The sequence below is a fragment of the Leucopleurus acutus genome (assembly GCF_964270905.1).
Source record: "Leucopleurus acutus genome assembly, chromosome: 5".
In the NCBI taxonomy this organism is placed as follows: Eukaryota; Metazoa; Chordata; class Mammalia; order Artiodactyla; family Delphinidae; genus Leucopleurus; species Leucopleurus acutus.
In genome coordinates this window covers 96,755,802-96,783,249 of record NC_139147.1, presented here as the reverse complement: position 1 = coordinate 96,783,249, position 27,448 = coordinate 96,755,802, and the positions used below count along the sequence as shown (strand labels likewise).

Below are 27,448 nucleotides of genomic sequence, written 5' to 3'. Positions count from 1 at the left end.
GGCCTTTTTATACTGTACAATTCACTTCCAGTCCATCCAAGTAGTGCAAGTGTCAATAGTTCATTCCTTTCTGGTTACTGAGTAGTATTACATAGTTTGTTTCACCATTCACCCTTTGAAGGGTGTTGCTCTGTTTCCAGTTTTTGGCTAGTATGAATAAAGCTGCTATGAACATTTGTTCATAGGGTTTTGCATGAGCACAGGTGTTCATGGAATTCATGGGAATGCTGAAAGAAGTGAAGAATCATTACCTAAAACATCCCCATTTATACCACTCAAGACCTCCTCACCCTTTTTTTTTTTTTTTTTTTTTGGCCACACTGTATGGCTTGTGGGATCTTAGTTTCCTGACCAGGGATTGGACCCAGGCCAACAGCAGTGAAAGCAGCGAGTCCTAACCACTGGACTGCCAAGGAATTCCCATGATGACTTTTTCTTTTAGAGTGGTATTGATTTCAAATTCTACATGTCTTTCAAGCAATGATTGCAGTATGAATTATTAGTGTAGCAAGAAGAAAGCAAAACATAACTTGACTGGAGCATATCAGAATAGAAATGTGTGAACAGACCCCTCTGCCATGCAATGAATTTCATGCTCTAGTAAGAGAAAAATAAAAAATTCCAAAAATCACTTAGAGCAGCACAGAAACTTTAATGAGTTAAGTAGGTTTTATGTGGCAAATTCCATGCCAAAGAAATGCTCAGAGGTAATATGTTAATTTGTTTATTTTAGCAATAAAATATTTTACTTTATTTTCACAAGGTATTTTTTGATACTGGGTTTTGAATTTTCGACCACTTTTAATGAAGATTTGTATGTCAGTGGCCATTATTAGTGTTCATGGTTTATATCTGAGATAAAAACCAAGAGAACAAAAAATAATATACCACTGAAAGGAATACTTTCTGATAAAAATGTGAGTGGACCACATTAAGATACATATAATGGTAAAGAATATGAAAATGTTCCACAGTTTGTACCTTTCACATTAGAATTTCACACACACACGCACATACACATAAACACACACCCTTATATTTAAAATATTTAGGAAAAGAGAGGCAGAAAATTCCAGGGCAAGACAAAGGGAGATGCAGTACCAGAATCTAAGCATTTTTGTCAGGGCTTCTAAACAGCAAGTGAACTAACTCTATATCAAAACAAATGAAAATCCATTGAAAAGTATCATTCTTGTTTTATAAAATAGAGAATAAAGACATGCTCACATTAGATTATTATAGACAATATATATTTACAAAGCTCGTGTACTGTAAATCCCACCAAACAGCCCAGAAGCTGGTACTCCTTGATTTCACCGGGATTCACTCTTGTTCTTTTCCTCCCCCTTAGGATGGTGTGTAGCTTAGTTGAGCCTTGAGAAGTCAGCTTCCTGAAACCCACCATGGTCAAAGTGAATGCTGCTTTTGTGATCTTGGTCAAAGCCTTCTAGTTCTTCCTCTTGTGAGGCTGGGAGGACCCACCTCTTCATTCCTATCTCGGTGATCTCAGGAAGTTTGGTCACGGCACACAACAAGTGTCTAAACCATTGTCCACGCTCCTGAAAAGCTGATGGCTGAAGGCTAATATCCAGCTCAGTTAACTCTTTGAGGAGCCACAGGTTTTGGCAGAAGATGGTCCATTCTGCATCACAGATGCTGTCATTATAGCTCAGGTCCAGCTTCTGCAGCCTGGCCAGGTGACCTGTCTGGATTACCGATGCTGAAAAACAAAATCACTCTAAATGCTAAAAGCCAAGGATACCTTCTAGTGTGACCATTTCCCACTTCCAATAACACAACACGGTAGCTCCAGGATTCGTAATGACAAGACTGATACTTAGTAATGAAATGTTATTAGCTAGCAGTTTTATTCAGGGCATCTGAAATTACTCTAGTAACAAATTTCCTCTCTGCATTTCATGTACAGCTTGAAAATGGATTTTTCTTTCTCTTTCCAAATCCCATTCCAAAGAGTGTCTTTTTTGTCGAGTTCCTGCTCTCTGCTCCACTGGAGTCCCAACTCTTACTGCAGACTTTCTCTAATTAAAGGAGAAGGGTGATGGCTCACTGGCTTTAACTCAGGACCATTTCTGAATAGTTTTCTTGCTGTTTAATGCTGTTTAACTATTCATTGCTTATTCATTCTTCCTTCAACAGTTATTTAATTGAGCACTTTCCATGGGCAAAATATGCTTGGATAATTTCTAATTCATGGGTCAATTAGAGACTTTAATACATGGATCAAGTTTTCCTTTGAATAGCACATATCACAGTACTACCCATAATGGCTCTCAATAAATAACAGTTAATGATGAAGCTAAGAAAAGGAGCTAGGAGAGACAGCCAAAGCAGACAGGACATGCTTCCCTTTTCAGCCAAAAACAGGAATGGATTACAGAGATGAGATGTGTAGAATCTCAGAGTTGGAAGGGACCTTGGAGGGCTCCTCATTCAACCTGATCCATGATCAGAGAGAAATCCCTATCACAGCTTCTCTACTGGGGACCAGCCCAACAGAGGGCCTGAAGTCCCTCTTCAGGTTGCCCCAACAGAGGGAAGCAACTCTCAGCAGGAGGAAGTCATGCCTCTAGGCCCTATCTGACTTTCCCCACTGCCCACCTCAGCCTGCTGGGAACCTCAGCTCCTTCCTCGTGCCAACCATGCAGTGTTGGACAACAGTCAGGTCCCCTCAAATGTCCCCCCTATAGGCTTAAACACGCCCTGGTCCTTCAATCATTCCTCACACATCATGGCTTCCACACCAAGTGGGATGCTCCATCCCCATCATTTTCATCATCCCAGTCAGGACACTCAACAGCTGCATTTGGTCCCTAGGTGTTCATGTTGATTGTGTCCCTTCCAATCTTTCTGTCTCAGAACATTACCCACCATGTTCTCAAGACCTAGCTAAGTGTTAAAGATAATGTGCATGCTTTTTCCCTTTAGAAAATTTTCTATTACAGACATTTTCAAACATATAAAAAGTAGATGGAATAGGAGTGAGAACTCCCATGTTCCCATCAATCAGCTTCAACGCTATTTTCATTACACTGATCTTGGCTCATCCAGTCCCCTTCCCCTAATTTTTGTTTGTTTGTTTTTTAGTATTTTAAAGCAAATCTCAGACATTGTTTTACCTTTCCTATACTATCTGAATTTTCCAATGATGTGAGTACTCTATTTATTATATTTTAGTATTTTATATGCGTTATATTTTTTAAAATCTGGGTAATAGTATCATAGGTCATGAAAATACTATTTTTGTAGCTTACTATATGAAAAAAAACAATGCTGTTATTTACAAAAGAATAAAACACAAACTACTAGGGATTAACAAATTCTTAAAGTTTCTATTAGAAATAATCAAAACAGTTAAGTGGCAATGCTTAAAGCCACACACAGCAATACTTATCATTGACTAAAAATTGAAAGAACAAAAAATACCCTTGACAAAATGTAAAAGTATAAATTTGACCTGAGGAAGAAAACCTGGTAGTAAAAATTAAGGAACAATATATAATGGCCAGAGCTATGATTAATAAAATATGATGCAGACCAAAAAAATAAAAAATTGAAGAAGCAAATTTTAATAACTTTAAATGAAATAATTTAAATATGTTTAATGGTGTCCAGGTCAGGAAAACAAACCAAACCAAAGGCTTATTCTTTGAGAAGATTGGTAATATTGATAAACCTCTTGTGGTAATCAGAATTCTAAGGTGACCCCAAGATTTCCACCTTAATTCCTAGGACTGTGTATATGATGGGTTCCCATGATTGGGTTATATTACATGGCACACCTGAGTTTAAGAAACGCAGACCCAAGCGAGGTTAACCTACTCACAGGAGCCCTTTAAAAGCAGAGAATTTTCTCCAGCAGGTGGTTGATAGAGGAAGGAGGTCACAGAAGTAGTCAAAATGATTAGGAGACATTAACAGGATTATAAGAAAACAACTTTATTTCCATAAATTCAACCTAAGTAAAATGGGCCAATTCCTTGGAAGACACAAAGTACCAAAACTCAAGAAGAAAAAGATAACCTGAATGGTGCTATATCTATTTTTTAAACTGAATTTGTAATTTAAAACTCCTCACAAAGAAAACTCCAAGTTTAGACAGGTTCAGTGGTCAATTCTATAAAGTTTCAAGTTAATGAAAAAATAATACCAAGTCTACAAAATCTTTCCAGGAAATAGAAGAGGCAGGAACACTTGCCAACTCATTTTCTGAGGTCATTATTACCCTGATACCAAAACCAGACAAAGATATTACAAAAAAACTAGTAGGCAATTACCTCTCGTGAACATAGCCACAAACATCCTCAACAAAACATCTTCAATTCATTATAAGAAATCTTGCCAGGTTAGGATTCCTTTACCTGATAAAGGGCACATCTGCAAAACACAAACAAAAACCTATAGCTAACATTATACTTAATGGGAAAGACTGAGTGCTTTCCCCCCAATATCGAGAACAAGGCAGGGATGTCTGCTCTCACCTCATTCAACACCTACTGGAAATCCTAACCAGTTAAATAACCAAGAAAAAGTAATAAAAGGTATAGAGACTGGACAGGATGAAATAAAGCTGACTCTAATTATAGATGACATGATTGCCTACGTAGAAAATCCTACAGCAGCTACCAAAAATCTCATAGAACTAATAGATGAGTTTAACAAGGTCTCAGTATAAAATGTCAATATATGAAAATCAATTGTATTTCTATATACTAGCAATGACCAATTGGGAATCAAAATTTAGAAACCAGTACCACTTATAATAGCACCAAAAAATTAAATACTTAGATATAAATTTAACAAAGTATATGCAGGATCTGCATGGTAGAAACTACAAAACACCAATGCAATAAATCAAAGAGGACCTAAATAAAAAGAGAGATATACTGTGTTCATGGATAGGAGTGCTCAATATAGTTAAATGTCATTTCTCCCTGAATTTACCTATAGATTCAATGCAATCCCAATCAAAATTCCAGAGGGATTTTTTGTAGATATTGACTAGCTGATGCTAAAATTTATATAGTAGTGTCAAGAAACTAGAATAACCAAAATGATTTTGAAAAAGAAGAACAAAGTCAGAATGCCCATGCTACCTGATTTCAAGGCTTACTATAAAGCTTTAGTAATCAAGACAGTATGGTATCAGTAAAAGAATAGATGCATAGACCAATGGAACAGAACAGACCAAAAATAGACCCTCACAAACTGGCCAATTGATTTCTGACAAAAATGCCAAGGCAATTCAATGAGTCTTTTCAATTAATGGTGCTTGAATAATTGAGCTGTCGTATGCAAAACTATTTTCAGCCCATATCTCATGCCTTGTACAAGAATATTCAAAATGGATAATAAGTCAAAATGTAAAATATAAATGTAAACCTTTTAGAAGAAGATCTAGGAAAAATCCCTGAGAACTTGGGTTTTGCAAAAAGTTCTAAGATGCAACACAGAAAGCTCTATCCATCAAATTAGCAAATAGATAAATAGATCTTTATCAAAACTGAAAGTCTTGGGACTTCCCTGGTGGTCCAGTGGTTAAGACTCCGCACTCCCAATGCAGCGGGCCAGGTTTGATCCCTGGTCAGGGAACTAGATCCCGCATGCCACACTAAAAGCTCCCTCACGCTGCAACAAAGGTCCCGCGTGCTACAACTAAAACCCGGCACAGCCAAATAAATAAATATTAAAAAACAAAACAAAACACTGAAAGTCGTGCTGTGCAAAAGATACTGTTAAGGGGTTGAGAAGACAAGTTACAGACTGAGAGAAAATATTTGCAAGCTATAGATCTGATAAAAGACTTGTATCCAGAAAATCTAAAGAACTCTCATTAAGAGGAAAACAAACTATCCAGTGTTTTAAAGTAGGCAAAAGATTAGAACAGATACTTCACCAAGGCATATATGCAGTTTACAGATAAACACAGATAAACACATAAACACATAAAAACATGCTCACCGTCATTAGGGAAATGCAAAATAAAATCACAATGATTTGTCCACATCTTCTAATTACAGTGTTTGGCCATAACACTTGCTTTGAAAACACATATTTGTTCCAACTAGATTGAAATATCAGAGAACAGTGTGAACATAACACAAATTTCTTGTTTGCTTATGCATAATTTATCCACAGGAAACAGTAGGTGAACACAGAAAACTGCACCCAGCTGAGCCAAGGTGGGTACAGGCGTAAACAAAATCCACACATGCACACACCTCTCAAGGACAAGGAGCCTCACCCATCCACATCCAGTGTTCCAACTTTCTATTCTACATCAGGTAATCCTCCTTCTTCCACCACCATATCTATGTCTATCTTCTTTTTTTTTTTCTTCTTTTTTTTTTTTAATGTTTGGCCGCACCTCATGGCTTGTGGGATTTTAGTTCCCCAACCAGGGGTCGAACCCTCGCCCCCGGGAGTGAAAGTGTGGAGTCCTAACCACTGAACCGCCAGGGAAATTCCTCCATCTCCTTTTATGAAACACGCTCCACTGTCTTTTTGGTTTCAGAATTGCCCTTATCTGTTTTAACAAGCTCTCTCCTAAGCAGGTGTCAGGGAGCAGGGAAGATGCGCAGAGGGCTTAGCTCCAGGCCTCGCTGCCTTCTCCACTTCCCTTGTCCTGGACTGCCAGAGCAGGCACGCGGGGCTCTGAGTGCCAGGACTGCTTTGGATGGAACCAGTAGGTAAAACCCAGAAGAGCCACGTCCTCTGTCACCAGGGAACAGCTGCTCAGCCTCAGCACCTGAAGGGACGTTGAAAGCTTCAGCGTTTCCAGGAGCAGCTTTAGGGTGCTGCCAACACACTTATTCCAAGAAAGGTTGACTATTTCCAGAGCAGGGAGGTGAACGCAGGCTTCAGCTGAAATTGACAGTGATAAGAATAGCAATAATTTAGGTTTCCTTAGAGGCCATAAGCCTTGAATTTGAGGAACCTAGGCTAGGGCAACATATTTCTTTCAGTGAGGTTAAGACAGTTGTAGAGACCGTTTCTCCTGCCTGAAATTCATGGCCTCAATTTATGTTGTCTATTTTTATTGGGGAGAAATGTTGGAAACTTTAGAAAAGTAAAACCTGATTAAATGGGGACTTCCCTGGTGGTGCAGTGGTTAAGAATCTGTCTGCCAATGCAGGGGACAAGGGTTCAAGCCCTGGTCAAGGAAGATCCCACATGCTGCAGAGCACCTAAGCCCGTGCACCACAACTACTGAGCCTGTGCTCCAGAGCCCGCGAGCCACAACTACTGAGCCCCCGTGCCACAACTACTGAAGCGTGTGCGACTAGAGCCCATGCTCCGCAACAAGAGAAACCACCGCAATGAGAAGCCTGCGTACTGCAACTAAGAGTAGCCCCAGCTTACTGCAACTAGAGAAAGCCCACATGCAGCAATGAAGACCCAACGCAGCCAATAAATAAATAAAAATTTTAAAAACTTGATTAAATGGAATTCACTATTGACTGGGATTTCTTTCCTTCACTTCACATTTAAGAGGGAGAAAGAGACGAACAGTTTTCACAGTTAGTCACGATTTCCAGAGTGTGTCCTGGTTTTACATGTCCTGGTTGCTGTTGAAATTCAGAGACAAGGCCAAACCTCCCTAGAACTCTGAAACACCAAAATGTATTTGTGTTTACTTAACTGCAGTTAACAGAGACAAAGAAGGGAAATAGTGTATATTGGAAAGATTTTTAAAGGAAATTCAAAGATTTTCTGCTTAGTTCTCGGTTTCCCCTAACATTAAAATTAACCAGAGAGCTTCCCTGGTGGCGCAGTGGTTGAGAGTCTGCCTGCCAATGCAGGGGACACGGGTTCGTGCCCCGGTCCGGGAAGATCCCGTGTGCCGCGGAGCAGCTGGGCCCGTGAGCTGTGGCCGTTGAGCCTGCGCGTCCGGAGCCTGTGCTCTGCAATGGGAGAGGCCACAACAGTGAGAGGCCCGCGTACCGCAAAAAAAAAAACAAAAACAAAAATTAACCAGAGCAACTTATCCACGAGGTATAGCCACTAATTACATTTTAAACTATTCTTCCTTCTTTCTAAAAACTAATATCCGTTTGAAGGGTAGATATATATTCTTTTTATAATATCTAACAAGAGCACCCTCCCACTCCTATGGTACAGAGACGTATCAATAAGAAACTGAACTTTATTTTCTCAAAGTGATGCAGAGAAATATGTATTTACTTGATTTACTTCTTTTTTTTATTGTTGATTTACTTCTTAATTCAAATTGAATTAAACAGGTATCCCTCGACTTATAGTGGGGTTACGTCCCAATAAGTTGAAAATATCTTAAGTAAAAAATGAATTTAATACACCTAACCTTCCGATCATCATAACTTTGCCTAGCCTACTTAAACATGCTCAGAACATTTATATTAGCCCATGGTTGGGCAAAGTCATCTAACACAAAGCCTATTTTATACTAAAATGTTGAATATCTCATGTAATTTATTGAATACCATACTGAAAGTGAGAAACAGAGTGGTTGTCTGGGTAGAGTGATTGTTAAGTTTACCCTCGTGATGGCATGAGTATTGCACCACGTATATATTACTAGGCTGGGAGAAGATCAAAATTCAAAATTCTAAGTATGGTTTCTACTGGTGTATTGCTTTTACACAACCTTGAAGTCGAAAAGTGTGAAGTCAAACCGCTGTAAGTCAGGGACTGTCTAAAGATTTATGTCAGATGATGTAATTTTGTGTAATATCTACTTGATTATGATCCATTGATTGTGTAGCTATAATTGAAAAGAGTTGTGCCTTCTGATGGCAGAAGACACAAACTTAAAAACAAAATTTTATTTAAAAATATTCAACATTTTCCATCTAGGAAGTATATTTATGAAATCTCATGTTGTCCCCAAATTTATCTTTTGTGGAATTTTCCTAACAACATTAGTCTGAGCAGTGGAATGTGTGTGTGTGTGTGTGTGTGTGTGTGTGTGTGTGTTTACCTAGCCATTTTGGGGATTATAGCCCCCTTTGAGAAATTTGTCTGTCTGTCTGTCTGTCTATCTACTAACCTGCCTATCTACTTACTGACTTACTTAACTAATACCGAAAACGTGCTTTGAAGGATGCAGTGAAGAATAAACACAATCCCTGCCCTCAAGAGGGTAACAATCTGGGAGAAGTATCAACATTAAAAAACCACACAAGTAAATACATAATTATAAATACTGATAAAGGCTATAAGCAAGATACAGGGACTTCTAATTCAGAGAGAGGCTGTCTTAAAAGGGGACATTTACACTGAGACCTGCAATCAGAGCTCCCCAGGAAAGACTGGGGGGTAGGGAATTCTAGAGGACAGGAAGGTCAGATGCAGGAGAGAGCTCGGTGATATGAAGGAACAGAAAGAAGCCAACTGAGGCTGGGTTCGGGGAGCAAGGGGGAGAGCCGCCAGGGGGCCTGTTGGATCACATGAAGGAATCTGGATTTTGCCAGAAGTTCTCCAGGCAACTGCTGGCTTTTACAATAAAATTTACTTTTTTTTTTCCCCCACACCGTGTGGTATGTGGGATCTCAGTTCCCTGACCAGGGATGGAACCTGCACCCCTGCAGTGGAAGTGTGAAGTCTTAACCACTGGACCGCCAGGGAAGTCCCAAAATTTACTTTTTAAGTAAAATTTATAGACTCTCTCCCCATAATAATATTCACAACTAGCATATATTGAGCATTTACTATGAGCCAGGCACATTTCCAAGAATTTCACATGTAATAACCTGTTTAATTCTTACAACCCTATGAGATATGATCCTATTATTCCATTTACAGACAAGGAAACTGAAGCACAGAGTTGTTAAGTACCTCAGGTCATGAGAGCTAGAGCCAGGATTTGCTTTCAGATGTCTGATCCCAGGTGCTTTAGAGCCAGAAAAATGTACCATACATTCCCCACCAACAAAAGAATTGGAATCAGTTTTAGGGAGTTCACAGCCCCCTGCCCAGGCATAACTATAGACTGACTCTCTTAAGGGAGGAGCCGTGGACCTCAGGTTAAGAGACGTACATATCCTGCCACTTTTCCCCATCCAGACACGTGGCCAATGAGATGAGCAGTGCTGGGGGAGGGCTGGGAGCAGTACATGGCAAGGACCAAGACCCTGTGGGTCGAACAGAATACTTGGGATGAAAAGGAGAGCAAGAATACCTTAAATAGAGAGTTCTTAGAATTCGGGATAAATTATATGTACTTATTTTTATTAACAGATATTAATAAATAACTACTTGTTATTTTTTATTAATAGAATGCCTCTTTTTCATTAATAATAGCCCTCTTGTGTCCATAGGACAATTCATTTTTAAGGGAGTGTCAACAAACATAACCCTCGAGGGAAGGCCAGAGAGAAGGGCTCTGTTTTCACTCTTACCCAGGAAGCACCAGAATCCAACCACACTAGTCTTGCGCATGTGTACAAAACAGAGTTAACCTAGCAGGCCTGAGACCACTATCCCTACAAAGTCCTGCTGGCAAGGTTGGCCCTTGGCTGACATCTGGGAACTTGGAAGTGTCGTCACCATTCCCTAACTTATAAGTGTGGTTCGTCGTGCCTACACTGTTTGCGTACAAATAAGATGATTTATGCTGAACGCTAGCTTTCCTTCTGTGAGTCTGGAATTTTGGTATGTGCTTCGTAGAGGGTGCCTGCATGACCAAGTCCCACTAAAAACCCTGGACTTGAAGGTTCAGGAGAGCCTTCCCAGGAAACATTTCAGACCATGACGTCACAACGTGCTGCAGGAACGGAGTGCATCCTTGTTACTCTGCTGCGAAAGGAATCTTGCAAGCTTGGGCCTGGTTTCCTCTGGACTCTGCCCCATGCATGTTTCCCTTTGCTGATTTTGCTTTGTATCCCTTTGTTGTAATAAATCTCAGCGGTGAGATCTGTGAGTCCCTCCAGTGAATCACTGAAGCTGGATGTGGTTGAGGACCCCTGGCACCATGTGCTTAAAGTGTTGGATGCCTGGGTGGTATATTTGGGAAAATTGGGTAAAGTCCCTTTGCCTCAAAATGTCTCCCTCTGCTCGCTGACAGTGCCCTTGCCCTAGCATAGGCAGAAATGTCAGATTTAGTAAATCCCTGATGTAGGCCAGGCTGTATCCATGGTCTTCAGGCACGCCAAGATTCCTGACAGAGGACAACAAACCCTGTTGGGACTAGGTGCTAGGCAGCCAGCAAGGCTCACACACTAGTAAACGCCTCCCTTTCCAGCAATTCCAAATTATACTGTACAAGTTACCAGGAATGTGAGCCTTCAGAGTTGGTTATACAGCCATCCCTCCGTATCCACAGGGGCATTGTTTCCAGGACACCCTGCAGACACCAAAATCCATGGAAGCTCAGGTCCCTTATATAAAATGGCACAGTATTTGCGTATAGCCTATGCACATCCTCCCATATACTTTAAATCAACTCTAGATTACTTATAATACCTATTACAATGTAAATGCTATCTGTGTAAATTGTTGCCTGAATGAGACAAATTCAAGTTTTGCTTTTTGGAACTTTCCGGACATTTTTTTCCAAATATTTTTGATTTGCTGTCAGTCGAATCCACGGATTTGGAACCCATGGTTACAAAGGGCCAACTGTGTACACTTTAAATTTTAAATTTACAATGCTAGAAATCATTCATGTGGCTTTGAAAGTCAGTTTCAAGAGAGCATATTTCCTGAAAGAAAGACAAATTAATACTTTACGTTGCCTACAGCTGAGCATTCATTTGTAGGCAAAGAGAGGCCTCCCCTCTCAGATGTTATGGTACCAGTGCCTGCAGGGATTTGGGGAATGCTCTTACCCAGGGCAGTAAAAGTCTCACTTTCCAAAGCACAGTTGTTGATTAACAATGGCTTCAGTGCTGGTAAAAATCGGAGCCTGCTGAGTAGGTTTTCAGAAGAGCTGCCCATCTTTCTGTTGGCAGATAAGTCCAATTCTTGAAAACTCGAGAGAAAAGGGATACCTGGGCTACTAAAACATCAACAGTGACATGTTTTAGGCAGCATCTCACAAAGGGTCTTCTGGGTGTTTGGGTCCCACAGTCTTTTTTTTTTTTTTTTGCTGTACGCGGGCCTCTCACTGTTGTGGCCTCTCCCGTTGCGGAGCACAGGCTCCGGACGCGCAGGCTCAGCGGCCATGGCTCATGGGCCCAGCCGCTCCGCGGCATGTGGGATCTTCCCGGACCGGGGCACGAACCCGTGTCCCCTGCATCGGCAGGCGGACTCTCAACCACTGCGCCACCAGGGAAGCCCCCACAGTCTTCTTGATCAGCAAGCACAGCTCTTCCCTGTCTGACCCCTGCCCTGCCTTACGCACAATTACACACCACATACATACACACCAGCCATTCTTCCCAGTATGCAGCTTGGGCTCTTCTCCAAGCCTCTCTCAAGGCTAGAAGTTAAGAGCAAAGACTTTGGAGACAGAACTGGTGATTCTAATCCTGGACTTGCTACTGAAGAACTGTGTGGTTTCAGACAAGTTACTTAACTTCTCTGAACCTCAGTTTTCTCAATAAGAATAACACTACTACTTCACAGAGGCAATGGGAAGATAAAACGACTTGGTATAGGTAAAGTGCCTGGTACAGTGCCTGGCACACACTAACTGCTCAATTAATGTTTGATATGATCATTCTTTTCTCAGAATATAAGTCAGAAGTACTAGAAAGGCAATGAAATGAAGAAATCAGAACAGATATCTGTGGCTAGCAGCACTGGAGTGGGGCCCTGAAAGCCCTTGCTGTGCCAGGTGTTTCCCCTGCTTCGCTATCTTTCTGCTGCTTTTCCTGCTTCTAGACCTTTGCCATAGTTCTTTCCAATGTGGGAAATGCAGTATCCTGGGATCTCTGTGGGGCTGGCTCACCTCCTCAGAATCTTCCAGGGCCACCAAACCCCCAGTAACCCTTTGGTCATTACTACATCTCCCTATTTTCTTTTCCTCCCAGCACCCCCGTTACGTGATTTGTTTGTGTATGTGTTTGTCTTCTGTCCTCCCTCCCCAAAGGTGAGCTCTGTGTGTAGGGGCTGCTTCATGCCCGGAGTGTGCCTCAGAGCCTGGAAACCAGAGGCACAAATGTTAGTGGAATGACGAAAGGACAGCAGAAAGGAAGGGGAAGGGAAGGAAAAAAGGGCAGGTACTTGCTGCGGTGGCTCCCTCTTCTAACGCCCCCAGCACCTTGTACTTCACCACGTATTTGGTTTATTGCTGCCCCCACCAGATTGAAGCTTCTGCCTGTGAATTTCCCTCAGCCCACAGAACAGTGCCTCGAACAGTTAGATGATCAATCAAACGTTGTTGGCTAAATGACCTGTAATTCCATTCCTTTGGAGCTATCGAGAATGATCAGATAGAAGAATGTTCAATTCTTTAACATCATAAGGTATAAACAGGATGTATTTTCAATTCCATCTTTTCAAACTTAAGCAGGAGAACAATGCAATTCACTACAGTTATTAAATAACCATTACCTTTCTGGGGCCATTTACCCATGTTGGTGGCAGATCTAGATAAGAGAGGCTAATCCCTCTGTTGTACTAGCGTTAACAATTCAGATCCTCTAGCACTTTAATCCTCCTCTGAGCAATAAGATGAGACAGGACGTTCGCGTTATTCAGTTGTAGCATGGGAAATTCATTACTTGGAATCTGGTGGATTGGTAATTCAGGAGTGTCTCCACAGGTAGGACATTCATAAGAAAAGAGGATGGTGACACTTCACAGTCTCCACCTGGAGCCCAAAAAGGGACTGTTTACTACTTTAAAATCTTCATGAAAGCCTTGAACTCTTCTCATTTTCCCCAATTGAAGGATAAGAGTCTAAGAAATAACTTAGCAGGGCTAAAAATCAATATGAGACCTAAAGACCTATTTTGTTTTTCTCCCCCAGTTGTACTAAAAACAACAACAAAAAAATCTTTTTCTCGTCCTTTATTGATTGATTCATTCAATCAATCACATTCTCAACAAGCATTTACTGGCTGCCAACTATGTGCCAGACACTGTGCATGAGCAACAGAGAGATACTGAAAAAAAAATAAAAATAAAAACCATCCCTACGCAGGAGGAACCCATAGTACGGAGGGAGAGCAGAGCACGGCTGGTGTGCACGAGCGTCAGCACACATGCTGTGGCTGGAGTAGCCAATGCGGGGAAGGAAGAGAGAATGCAGTCAGAGTGACAGAGGAGCAGGAGAACCATCTGGACTCTTGTAATAATCTAGGCATGAGGTGACAGCGGGCTGGACCAGGGTAGTAGAGGTCTAGATGGTAAGCCACGGTCAGAGTCTTGATGCATTCTGAAGGTTTATTTTGGCTGTAGGTGGAATAAAACCCTTAATCTCAAGCGTACGCTAGCTGTTTGTTAGGGGAAACTGCACTTATACATGACAGGTTACAGGACTATGTCTGTGGTAGGAAAGTAAGCGTAGTGACCTGAAGTTGTAACGTACACCCGTCATGCACCGTCCCACTGACTTTCTGTAACTTCATTTGTTTCTAAGTGCCTCGGCTTCACTTGATTAGCGAGAAAGACTCAACACCCTTCGTTTTGGCTTTCCTTCTACATCCCTATTTGTCATACACTTTGTAACAGTAACAGATCCGTTTCTAAACAGCCACATACATTCAAAACTTTTCTCCCTCAAGTGCCACATCTGTCCTTTACAGATGTGTCTAGGAGGAGTTTAGATTCACTAACAATTACTGGGCACTTAATATTTGCCAAATACTATATTGGGGCCTTCACAAAACTTTTATGATGTGGTCCTTCTGGTAACTTCATAAACAGCACATCTCAAATTTGCCAGGTTTGCAAACACATGGCAAGGCTCCAAGAGTCCTCCCTCGGCTCTGCAGTACCTACTCAGCCACATCGTGTCGTCGGCCATCAGCGAGCACTGGTGAAGATCCAGCCCCTCCAGATGCTCGAGCATGGCCAGCCCCAGGGAGTCTTCAAACCCTCCACTCATCTCCTTGTTGCAGGAAAGGTCTAGCGTCCTCAGCTCACACAAGTGTCTAAAAGCAGCATCTACAAAGAAGGTCAGAACCCCATTCTGACATATTACAAGGCGGTCGGCAGGAGAGGGGGCAGGTGTGGAGAAGGGAGACTGAGACAATATGTAGACTATGTTGACAAAAGCCCAGACAGTGGCATAACTGTCCACTTTGTACCATCTACCCCTTCGGACCTGACAATGGCTTCAAATACACACTCCCTGTGATCTGCATTGATCATCAATGGTTTTGATCAAAATCTTCCAACTAATGAATCTTCCCCTGCTATCCTTGAGCATTGGTGCTGTCATGGCATTCTAGACTTATTCAAGCTGCCAGGGAAAAGGATTTTACAGGCTCTAGAAGTTGAAGGGATAAATACACGTTTCATTCTTTAATGTGGATACTCTATAGCAGAGTCAATTTTAACTACAGATGTCACTGAAGCTGTTCTTTTTATCAATACCAATTCCTTCCTACTACTAAGCATAAAATAATGCTGGCATTTTCAAAAGTAAGAGAAAAATGGACAGCTTTAGTAGCACACTTATTTTGCACAGTGTCTCTCTCAGACCTAAAATATCCTGGCCTTTTCAGAGTCAGTCGTTTTAAAAGATTATTTTTGTAATCATGAAAGTACATGCTCACTGTAAAAGACTTAGAAAATCAATAAAACATGAAGAAGATTTAAATCACCCATAATCTTATTCCCCAACATAACCACTGTTTATGTTTTGTTGTATTTCCTAACAGCTTAAAAATTCCGTATAATATAAAGTTATATACAAACTTTAGCCATTCCTAACTCACCCAATAGTTTGACACTCTTTTGTGATAACCCACATGAATGTAACTTCAAGACTTTCAGAGTTAAGGTACTTTTTAATCCCTGAGCAATACTGTTGAGACTGCCACCGATGTTTCTGTTAATAGAAAGATCAAGTACTTCAAGGTTTTGCAGTCTAAGTAGCAACTGACCTGGAAGGAAGGAAATCCAAAAGACAACTCGGTAAAGATGCAGGGTGTGAAAGTTGGGGCAGGCAGGAGGGAGGTACATCTTCATGTGACCTGGGATATAGTGAACCACTCTTTCAATTCAGGGTGAGAGAAAACACAGCCAACGTTGATTTCCAAGCTATCCAATCATGGGTGCCTTCACAGGTTTTCCTGGGAAGGACTCTTCCAAATTCCACTTACCCACAAACGCCCCATCTTCTGACGTGAGGGCGTAGTCCACAAGCTCAGGCATTTGTATCTTGCTCCCTTCTCGGAATGTCCGGAGGATCAGAGGCAAGTTTCCTCCCACTTTACTGTTCCAGGACAAATTCAACTCAAGTTCAGGCAGCGCTTTAAGTGCTTCTCCTGTTACAAAATGGCCCAAAGATCAGGTTGATCGCTAATCCGCAAAGCAGGGAATTCGTTTCAAAATCAATACAGCCATTGTTTACGGAGTATTGAAGCCGGGCCAGCTACTGGTTAGATGCCAGGGAACAGGGAGGAGAAAAGGACCCAGTTCTTGCCCACTCCCAGCACGGTGAGCTTCTACAGGTACAGGCACAGCAAGTCTAGTCCCTCCAGAGTTCTGAAGCCATGCTCGTAAGCAAACATTGTGTAAAAAAAACAAAAACAAAAACAAAAAATCCACCTGTTAGTAGGGGTGGTTTTACCGAATTGTTTTTATGGTAGTAAATATTTCTACCAATCCATCTACTTTCTCTCATCCACCTTCTCCGGGGATCAGCATTGCTGAGAAGCTCGGCCAGCGGTAGAAGTGTGAAAGACTTAGAAAATAAAACATGAAGAAGATTTAAATCACCCATAATACTATTCCCCAGCATAACCACTGTTTATATTTTGGCCAGGGGAAGATTGGTAGAAGCAAAGCAGGGCACTGGCCACCACAGAGGAAAAGCTCACTTTGACATCAAGAATATCACATACAACTGATCCAACCACTGCAGGGAGGAACCAGTAAGAGAGCATCAGGCACTAGCAGCTCATAACAGTGATGCAACCTTGGGGTGGAGGAGGATACAGTGAGGGGGGTGAAACTTGACATTTCTGATACCATTTCACACAAGAAACATCTGAGGGCTACAGAGTGGAAGCTGGGAGAGAACAGGGGAAGTGTGGGGAGATCAGCCCTTAGGAATAATTTTCACTGCTTTGGGGGCAGAACAGGATGATGAGCCACACACATGACAAATGTGCTTTCTCAATGTCTGGAGTCAATTTTAGCACCAGTTAAGAGTGTTGGAAGGTCCACTGTGTCCAGAAGCCTCTCTTCTACCGTCCACTACTGGGCTGGAACTTCTGCCACTGGTTATTTATTTCATGGTTTAAGGTTTTTGGAGTCCAGGAGCCTCAGGTTAAAATGCAAATTCTCCAGGAGTTATAATATCATAAGCCAGGGATAAAAAGGTGTCATTTTGTATGCCCTGGCCAGTCAAAGGGGCGTGGATATGTATTGCCCTGAGGCATCCCCCAGGATCAGGGAGAAAGAGTACATGATTGTCTGCAGTGCATATGGTACTGGAGGGCCTAGGCATTTACAATCTTGCACTAAGCAATTGTAACAGGTGCAATAATGTTGAAATGCCTCTGATTTCTGTTTTCTTATCAGTAAACCATTCATTCTCCTTATACTCCATCTGCCATTAAGGCTAAGCAGAGTATGGATGATAAGATAGCCCCTCCTGGTGGAGAGGATGCAGAAGTCCTTCCAGAGAGGATAAAATCTTGGGGAGAGGGGAAAGGACACAAAACATTAGTGACAAGGGTGCAGACTCTCTCCTGGACCAGATGAGTTGAGAGTGGGTCCCAGGGCAGAAATTCCACTTCCTGGTTTCTTAAGGATGGTGGATCATGAAAAAGATTAGATTAGTCATAGAAAATAATCTATACTTCTTTTCATGCCTGAGTAACAGTATGTTAAATTTGAGACCCTGGTACACAATAACCAGCTGCTAACCAGTGGGACTAAATTGATCATGAAAAACCACAGAAAGGTAATTTTGGATGAGGGAATAGGGAAAGAAAGAATTATTGAGCGCCTACTAATGTGTCAAGCACATAGTAGGTACTTTACAGAAATGATTTAATGCTCACCATAATTTTTTTTGAGGTGGATATCACCCCTTTTCAGAGATAATAAAACTGAGGCTCAGAAAGTTAAGTATTTTGTCCATGGTCACAAAGAGAATTCGAAGTGGGACTAGGATTTGAAAGGATCTGGCCAGCTCTGAGATGTATAACGTTTTTCCTTAGCTATAGGAAGGGTGAACCAGGAAACATCGGCTGGCCCCTATTTTCTAGGGAAGGATTAGAGAGAAGACATTGGCATAAATTTTGTTGCTTTTACAGAAATCTTTGCAGAGATTTAAATGATCAAAATACATGATCGAAATAAGAAACTTCAGACAAAAAGAAGACAGAAAAAGTATTCATTGCATCTAAAACCAGCAAGCATTCTAGATAACCCAGCATTCATAACCCAGTAAAGCAGCTGGGTTAATAGCATGACAAATTTTATCTTATGTTCTATGTTATCCAATGTTTGATATACTATAAACTAACTTAATTGAGGTTCTAGTCCTATTTAAATCATTGCTTTTAATTGGAAAATCTTGTTTTGATCGTTTTTTTAAAAATGGGAATGGGAAAACAGAAGAGAGAAATACTATTTTGGAATTGGAAAAGAACTTAATTATTATCTATCCCAAGTCCTCTAATTTGCAGATGAGGTAACAGACCCAAAGTGAGCAAATTCTACAGTTACTATCTCCACTTAAACTCCATGAGAACAGAGGCTTGGTCAGCCTGTTCCCTTCTCTGTCCCAGGGCTCAGCACGATGCTAGGTGCAGGTTACACAGCTCCTTAGAAGGTATACAAGAGCTCAACACAGCATCACATCATGTACAGGCAGCACTCTCATCCTCGTCCATGGGCACTTGAGGGGGTGGTGACCCAGATAATTCGCCCCTGAGGGTTTGGGTTGCAAAGATCCTTCCAGGGGAGCCATCTCTTAAGGGAAGCATTCATCATACCCCGTGCTCGAACATCATCAGCAGTAAGTCTGCATCTACCCAGCCTCAGGATTTGTAACTTGCTGACAAGATGCATTTGCTGCATGGGTAAATGCAGGGTTCTGCCTATGAAATCATTCCAGGAAATATCCAGTTCTTCCAAGTCTGGGAGAGAAGGCAGCAAAGCAAGTAGAAGTGAACACAAGAAAAAACAGATTTGCATGTGTAATTTGTGATTTGTAGTCAATAGGATCCACTGCCTGTTGCTCTGGTAAGCGGATAGAAGGAGGGTGGACTTGCTGACTTTCCACAAAGCAGGGATCTCTCAGCCGCACAACTGGAGACACTGTGACATTTACTTTACCTATTTCTTGGGACGTTTTCTATTTCTGCCAAATAACTGCACTCTGAAAATGCGGTGGTGTTTCCATAAGATTTCATAAGAACTCCTTTATTGTAGTGGAAATTGTAATTCTACTGCTAGGACTGTTACTACCACTGTCACCGTAATGTGTATACGGGTCCTTTTATTTCGCAAACCCCCCTGACGCCCGTCACCCTGTTGTCCTATTGGACCCTCAGGCTGAAGGTCTGGGGAATACTCCGTTGGCAGGACCGCTGAGACTGAGGGTGCCCGTTACCTTTTCTTTCTTATCTTGATCACCTGGGTGTCACCACTTTATAAAGTTCCTGTTATACCTACATGGGCCAACATGTGCAGGTTTAGACACACAAACCCTGACCAGAATCTTCTCTGAGTCTCCTCCATTGCTCACGAAAATTGAAGCTACTCTCTGTGAACAAGATTCTCAAAGGTCATCTTTATCTCCTGCAGCAACAAGACTTAAGAGTGGAAATGCCAAAGTCAGGGGGTGGAAGTGTCTTTGCTTGCTTGCTTTTAAACATCTGTCTTGAATGTTAAAATAGTGAGGAGTCAGATGCTGCATGGTGAGCTTCTAGAGTTACAGACATAGCAATTCCTGACCTTCCACCATTCCAAAGAAATTCTGAAAACATGCTTAGGGGGCAAAAAAATATGTTTTCTTTCTACTAGCATTCAAAGCACTATAGCAACTTCATCTTGTTCACCACGATCCTAACTTGATAAAGTATGAAAGACTATTGAACACATTAAGAAGGAAAAAAACAGGATTCCCGGGGCCCACCCTCAAAGATTTCAATTCGGTGGGTTTGGGTTGGACTCAAGTGCCTGCATTTCCACAAGTTCTGCAAGAGATTCTGACATGTACATAGGCATTTGAGAATCACAGGCATGGTTAGAGCTCCCTCGTAAGAGATCTGTCTCAAATATAATGGCATGGATTTTAATTAAAATACTCAAGGATCCCTCACTCAAAACGCAGTTCTTTTGATACCTCTGTTGGCAGACACACCTAATTTGATTCAAGATTTGATTTAAGGTATCTGAAAAAAGACAGTTTTTAAAAAAGGTGGTGACAGTGGTGTTGGGAAGATGGTTCTTCACAACCAAACTCCTGCTACAGTGTCACAAACAGTAGTTGTTGCACTTTTGTGTAAAACGGTGTGAGCAATCATTGCTGGTAGTGATAGTTTTCATTCCACAGATAACAACGAGATGCCGCTTTAAATTCCGAGCAGGGCTCAGTTTTATGGATGAGTATACATCCTATGCAGGAACAGGTGTGTTTCAGGGAGCTAGAGGTAATCAGTAGAGAAGTAAAATTGCTCAGGAAAAACAAACAAACCTCCCTCTTAAACTCGGCTCAAATCTTTGAAGTTTGAGGAAGAATCAATTAACTTGTTTAAAAAAAAAAAATAGCGTTGCATCTGCGCTTCCTGAGTTGTCTGGGCCACCCTGCAGACCTAGCACTACCAAGTGAGGACCGAGCACTTTCCCTGCTCATCCCAGCCCGGAGGCCCTCTGTGCCTCTGCGCAAGGTCAACTCCATACAGACCTGGCTCCCTCACATCCGCTGTTGTTAGTCTACAGTTGTTCAAATCTAGACACTTGTCGACAGGGTTTTTGCCCAACTTCGGCGGGAAGAGTTTTTTCCTCCATCCTGGGTCTTAATTCCATTTCTGAAGTGATAGTCTTAGCTGTATTATAAAAATAAAGAAAAATTTGCTGTGAATGACAGAGTGTATTAAAGATGCATAATGATCACCATAAGACAAGTGAGAAGACGGACAACAACCCTGAACTGGTCCCTTGTGAAACCTCACCTCAGAAGGGGACAAAACCTGACCTCTGTTCCTGCGGTCGGTGCTCAACACTGGCCGCTCCAGTGACCCGTTTCCTACCAAGGAGCCTGAGGAACTCAGTGGCTTTTCTTTCCTGGCCTGACCTGGGCTTCTTGCATGTAGATGGAGCTTTGCTCCTGGACAAAGAGGTAAACTTGGGCTTCCCTGGTGGCGCAGTGGTTGAGAGTCCGCCTGCCGATGCAGGGGACACAGGTTCGTGCCCCGGTCCGGGAAGATCCCACATGCCGCGGAGCGGCTGGGCCCGTGAGCCATGGCTGCTGAGCCTGCGCGTCCGGAGCCTGTGCTCCGCAACGGGAGAGGCCACGACAGTGAGAGGCCCGCGTACCGCAAAAAAAAAAAAAAAAGAGGTAAACTTGTTATTACAGCGTTTAAGACAGCGCTGCTGGAAGGATGCACAAACATCTTTGGTGAATGTAATGCTGGGGGTATGCCCAGGCACTGGCCTCCTAACGAGACAGGTGAGGAAGGGGAAGCACTGCAGTCACCACTGATGAGCCTCAGATGGCTAAAGAGAGCGAGTGAAACCCTCGCTGCTCATTTCCTAGACCCCTCAATTGACACATCCGGAGGGAGTAGTCCCTGGGAGAGCTTTTGTATTTTCTCAACTCCTGCCAGAGAATACACTCAGAAAGCCTCATGTGTCCTCGTTATTAGGGACTTTTTAAGTGGCACCCTTACCAAGTTCCACTGTAATAATACCACACTACATGATATAACTACAACTTTTTTTTTAAAATAGGATTTACTTTTTTTTTTAATAATTAATTATTTATTTATTTATTTATTTTGGGCTGTGTTGGGTCTTCATTTCTGTGCGAGGGCTTTCTCTAGTTGTGGCAAGCAGGGGCCACTCTTCATCGCGGTGCGCAGGCCTCCCACTGTTATGGCCTCTCTTGTTGCGGAGCACAGGCTCCAGACGCGCAGGCTCAGTAGTTGTGGCTCACGGGCCTAGTTGCTCCACGGCATGTGGGATCTTCCCAGACCAGGGCTTGAACTCGTGTCCCCTGCATTAGCAGGCAGATTCTCAACCACTGTGCCACCCGGGAAGCCCATCACTACAATTTTTAAAAGTTAAATAAATAAAAATAAAAAGCTATGATTTTATAGAGTGCCTACTATGTACCAGGGCTTTACCTACTGAATGTGTCAACATTTAAGACACATGTGAAACACATCATACTTTTGTAAGGAAAAATGAATAGGCATGTATTGACAGTGACTTTAAAGAGGTTTTGCAAGTGAAAATGCACAGTTTAAAACACATGCAAAGAGTATACTGGAATCCAATAGGAAAGCATAAATTCTGAATGTGCAGTAATACTCTACTACCCCTGACAAAACGTTTACAACCACATAGCAAAAAAGAAATATATTAGTACCAGTGGAAATGAAAAGATGATGGCATGACAGTAGTAGTAAATTTAGACTAAAATATTAGCAGGATAATAAAAATTCCCCCTCTCCTCCACAGTGTGTCTGGTAGCTTGCTATTTTTGTTTTGTTTTGTTTTGTTGCTTTGTTTTGTTTTGTTTTCTTGGTGGCTTGCTATTTTTAAGGAAACCACCTACAGGCTGTACATCTTTGTGGGGATAGTTGGTGTTGCCACATTCTACCAGTAGGAGGTAGCATCATCCACCTACGATTTACCTCTTCATTTTGGCCTTCAATTTTTATTATGGTACGTTGGATACAAGGTATTTTGTTTTGGGTAGGGTTGCCAGATTTAGGAAAAATGAAAATAGCACGTCCGATTAAACTTAAACTTCAGGTAAACAAGGAATCATTGTTTAGTAAAAGTATGTCCCAATAATTGTGTGTATTTTTTCTGGCAACCCTAATTTTGGGTGAGGAGAGCTGTGGATGGAGGATGTGAGTACAGGGCATTTTGTGTAAACTTAATGCAAAGAGCCACAATTACACTATTTCATAGATTTGGAAACTGAGACTCAGAGAGACTGTTAAGTAGTAAGCAGCAGAGGCAGAATTTGAACCCAGAGCAATCGACTCCAAAGCCCATTATGTGCAGGTGCTTTTTAAAACTTTTGTTCTTAAAAAAATTTTCTCTGCATTGTATCTTATTGCTCTCTCTTTTGTTTTTTAGCTTTTTGTCTCCATAGGCTCAACCTACAATCATGCTCAAGTTCCAGCCTCACCAAACCTTCTTTTTCTTTGTTTTCTCCTCAAACCACTGTTCTGTCAATCATTTCCTTTACTGTCAAATGTTTGGAAAGAATGGTTTGTATTTGCTGACCCCACTTCTTCACCACAGTTACCAATTAACCCTCTACATTCTGGTTGCCACACTGGCCTAGCCAAATAAATTGTTTCTCAGGGGTCACCACCAATGACCTACGTATGGTCAGGTCATTCAAGATGGCTGTTCTCTTGCTCTCTGTCCATCCCCTGTTCCACCAGGCCCTGCTTCACTCACATGCCTCTCCAATCCTCTTAATTATAGGGCTTAATCAGTAACTGCCTGCCGTGCTTGCCCCCTGCCCCTGCTGCTCGCCCCCTGCCCCGTGCTGCCCCCTGCCCCTGCTTTCCGTGGTAACCGATGAGCCCACCTGACATCAGTCCCCCTATAAATGGTAGCCTCCTTCTCCACCAAGTAGTGGAGGTTGTTGCCATGTCCTGTCTGCTGCCGGCCATCCATGGAAGGAGTGTTGCTCCAGGACCTTTGTGTAAGATGCCCCTTAACCAATGAGCTTTGATGTCTCTGTTGTTGTCTCCAGGCTTTTTCTTTGGTCTCAAGGCTGAGCAGCTACAAGATTTGCAGGCTGGTGGGGTGCGGTCCACCAACCAACCAGTTGACAGATTCAGAAATCGCTTCTCAGACCACAGCCTACTTGGGCACTCTGTAATATTTATATGATTGGCAAGTCCAAGGCAGCACAACTGGAAAACCTGGTTCAACTCGTGGGTCCATCAGGTAAGCAAGTCACTTAACTTCTCTGAGCCTTGGTTTACTCATCTATAAAATGGAAATTATAATTCCTGCCCGGTTCATTTCTCAGGAGCATAGTGACTTAAAGTTACTGAGGCCTCCCAGGAAGATGGGACTCTGCAATGCCTTTTACATCAGAGGCACTTTGTAAACATTTGTTGAATGAGCAAATAACTGAATGAATGAATGAATATTAGTTTTACAGTTCCTCAATAACCAAAATAAATCAAGATGACAAATCTTTATCAAACCACCTAAGTATAAATATGAGTACCAATTTATGAGGCCCCTGGACATCTTCTTACAGGCCATATATTTCTTTTTTTTAATCTATAAACCCCTTCCTTCAAAAAATATCTTATGTCATACCTCATTATATAAAACAGACGAGTCAGAGCTGCTACAGGTTGGCTGAGGAGGGAGGGCTGGCACTCCATGGAGGGTGCAAAGTGACCACACGTAAGCAGCTCCATGGAGTGACTCGGGGCCTTTTCTGGCGGCTTTACTGCTGAACTGAGCTCTTGCTTCTCCAGGTGATTCTGTGAGCCAAGCAGTATCTTCTCATTAGGTTCCTTTCCAAGCTAAACCTGTAGGGGCTTGTTTCCGTTGTTTACAACCAAGAATCCCGATGCTTTCATAAAACATTTTTACATGTTTGTAACATGGGTGATGCTGTACAGGGAACCAAGGTAACAAGTTCCTGTTGCCAAGGAGCTACCTGTCTGATGGAGCAGACAAGAAAGCCACAGAGGGTCCAAAGTCCAGTGGGTGCGTCTTGGGAAGCTTCCAGGTGAACGTGGTAGATAAATTGCACCTTAAAGGGTGAGTGAAAGTCAGCCAGGTGGGTGGACATGAGAGAGGGATAAATGGGGGAGGGGTGCAGAGGGAGGATGCCACAAGGGAAGGTCTTTCTAGGCACAGGTACCCATTTCAGGGGAATGTGGCCAGTTCAGGAGAGAGTCAGTCAGAATGTCAGGAGTAGAGGATGAACATAAGATTGGGGGGAAGGCAGAGGTTGTGAAGAGATATTCAACTGATCACAAACACCTTGAAGACCATGCTTGCGAATATAGACTTTCTCTTCAAGGCAGGAAAGACTCAGTGAAGGATTTTAAACCGGTGAGAGACACCACAGTATCTGTGGTTTAGAAAGAGCACCCGGTAGCAGTGTGGAGGACAGGCTGGCCACAGAGCAAGACCAGGAGCAGAGGAACCAGGGAGAAAGCTGTGGCAGTGGTCCAGGCAAGAGACGATGAAAGCCAGGACAGCAGCGGAGAGAAGGAACGAGGTCCCAGAGCTGTTCGGAGGACAGAATTCACATGACTCCAGGGGCCACTGGACTTGGGGAGAAATGGAAATGGAGAAGCCATGCATGGTGTTGCCCAGCTGGGGTAACCAGCTGACTGGTCTTGCGCAGTTAATTTAATCGTGGTTGTGGGTATCCATGAACCATGTTCCTGAAGCTCCAAATCATACTTTAGAACAAATATCAACAACTTTCTGTCTGCCCTCTTTTAAAGGTAGACTTCTTAATTTTCTACTTCCAAAAATGCATTCAATCTGCTTACAGGTAAAATGATATTTTTGGTATTTGGTGCAAATAATCTGACGGACATGAGGGTAAGTTTAAATGAAACAAGATTGGCCATGGATTGGTAATTGTTAGAGGGAGGTGGTCTTGGGGACTCATACTGTTCTCTCTTCTTTTGTATATGTTTGCGTAAAAAGTTTAAAGTGTTTTAAAAATACATTTAATCTAATAATATAGTGACGGCATTGTATGTGACATAACTTTAGAGAGAGATTTAGCAATATTTTCATAACCCTTGTATTTGTAATCTCTGTTCTGGGAATGTGTGCTAATTAGCTGAAACAGACTAAAGCAGAAAATAGGGGAGAGGGGAAGCCAAAGATATTCACTAAAGGGCAGAAAAGGAACTTAAGTAATTCTGGCATAGGCATGTAATGGAATATTATGCCACTGTCAAAATTAGCATATGAACATCACGTAACAATATGAGAACTGAGCAGTATAATAATATGTCTCAGTAGGATCACAGCTCCGTGTCAGATCAAGCGGGCTTTATAAGCTCTTATAACCGTACAAAGTACGTCCGTTTGGCCCCAGCTACCTCTCTGTCTGGTCTACTACTCATCCTCTCTCCATCTCTCATCCTGCTTCAGCATGCCTAGCCTCCTGGCTTGCTCTCAAGCACTCCAGGCTCGCTCCCATCTTGGGCCTTTGCGTTTACGCATCCCTTTGCCTGGAAAACTACTCCCACAAATACCTGTGTAGCTGGCTTCATTCATTCTACGTGGCTGACTTTCAGATCTCAGCTCAAATGCCACCAAATCAGAGACTCCTTCCTTCCAACCACATCTAAAATAGCACCCCCAGCCCATCATTCTCTGTCTCCTCAGCCTACTTTGTCTTCATATGACTTATCACGCTGAACTTATATCTGCTTTTGGTTCTTTACGTAGGCAAATGTTCTCTTTTTCATGGCTGTCCTTCTGATAAAAGTGATTGGCACAGATGCTCAGTGTTTGACTTGTTGGTTGACCATAAATGCATGTATATGAATAAAAGGCTGAAAAGAATCTTGAAGAAATGACCATTTGTGTTAGAATGAAAGGAAATAGGGTATTTTTCTCTAAACCTTTCAGCAACATATTACTTTTGATAATTTAAAAGGAAAGTGAGGGGAATTCCCTGGCGGTCCAGTGGTTAGGACTCCACGCTTCCGCTGCTGGGAGCCCGGGTTCAATCCCTGGTTGGGGTCCCGCAAGCCGTGTGGCATGGCCAAAACAAAAAAGTAAAATGAGCAAATTATTTAAAGCACTTAACAAAATAAATGTTTAGAACAGACTCATCATATTAGGTTTCGGTGTCTCGTCGCTGGGTCGAAAAGCAGCTGTTTTAAGGTCATTGCTCTCTTTTCTGTTTTCAGCTGTGGGGGACCTGAATTTTGACGCCCTGATGCATTTGTTGACAAATAAAGTCTGGGGTTTAGTTTCTCCATCTGAGGAACTCTTGTTCCCTGTTTGACTCATGGACAAGTTGAAGGGGGTCTTTCTCAATAAGCCATCTTCCTGTGGTTTTCTGTTTTCTAGGATTTCAGAAGAAAACAAGAGTCTGTCCAGCCTGTGTGAAATCCTAACTTCCCTACACCTGTTTTTATTTCCCCCTTACTTTCTGTTTTTCTTGCTGGTAGTG

The 27,448-nt window shown here is 42.2% G+C and overlaps 1 protein-coding gene across 1 annotated transcript; it reads right to left on the bottom strand.

The window, feature by feature from the left end:
• Window positions 1–1,364: 1,364 nt before the first annotated feature.
• LRRC31 (leucine rich repeat containing 31) lies at window positions 1,365–27,285 on the bottom strand (the record flags this gene model as incomplete). Its single annotated transcript, XM_082839356.1, is given in 10 exon segments — window positions 1,365–1,720; window positions 6,715–6,882; window positions 11,826–11,995; window positions 14,883–15,051; window positions 15,828–15,995; window positions 16,215–16,379; window positions 19,065–19,232; window positions 20,981–21,075; window positions 21,077–21,122; window positions 27,102–27,285. Coding segments are annotated over 10 exon segments (1,689 nt in total).
• Between the last annotated feature and the right edge of the window lie 163 nt (window positions 27,286–27,448).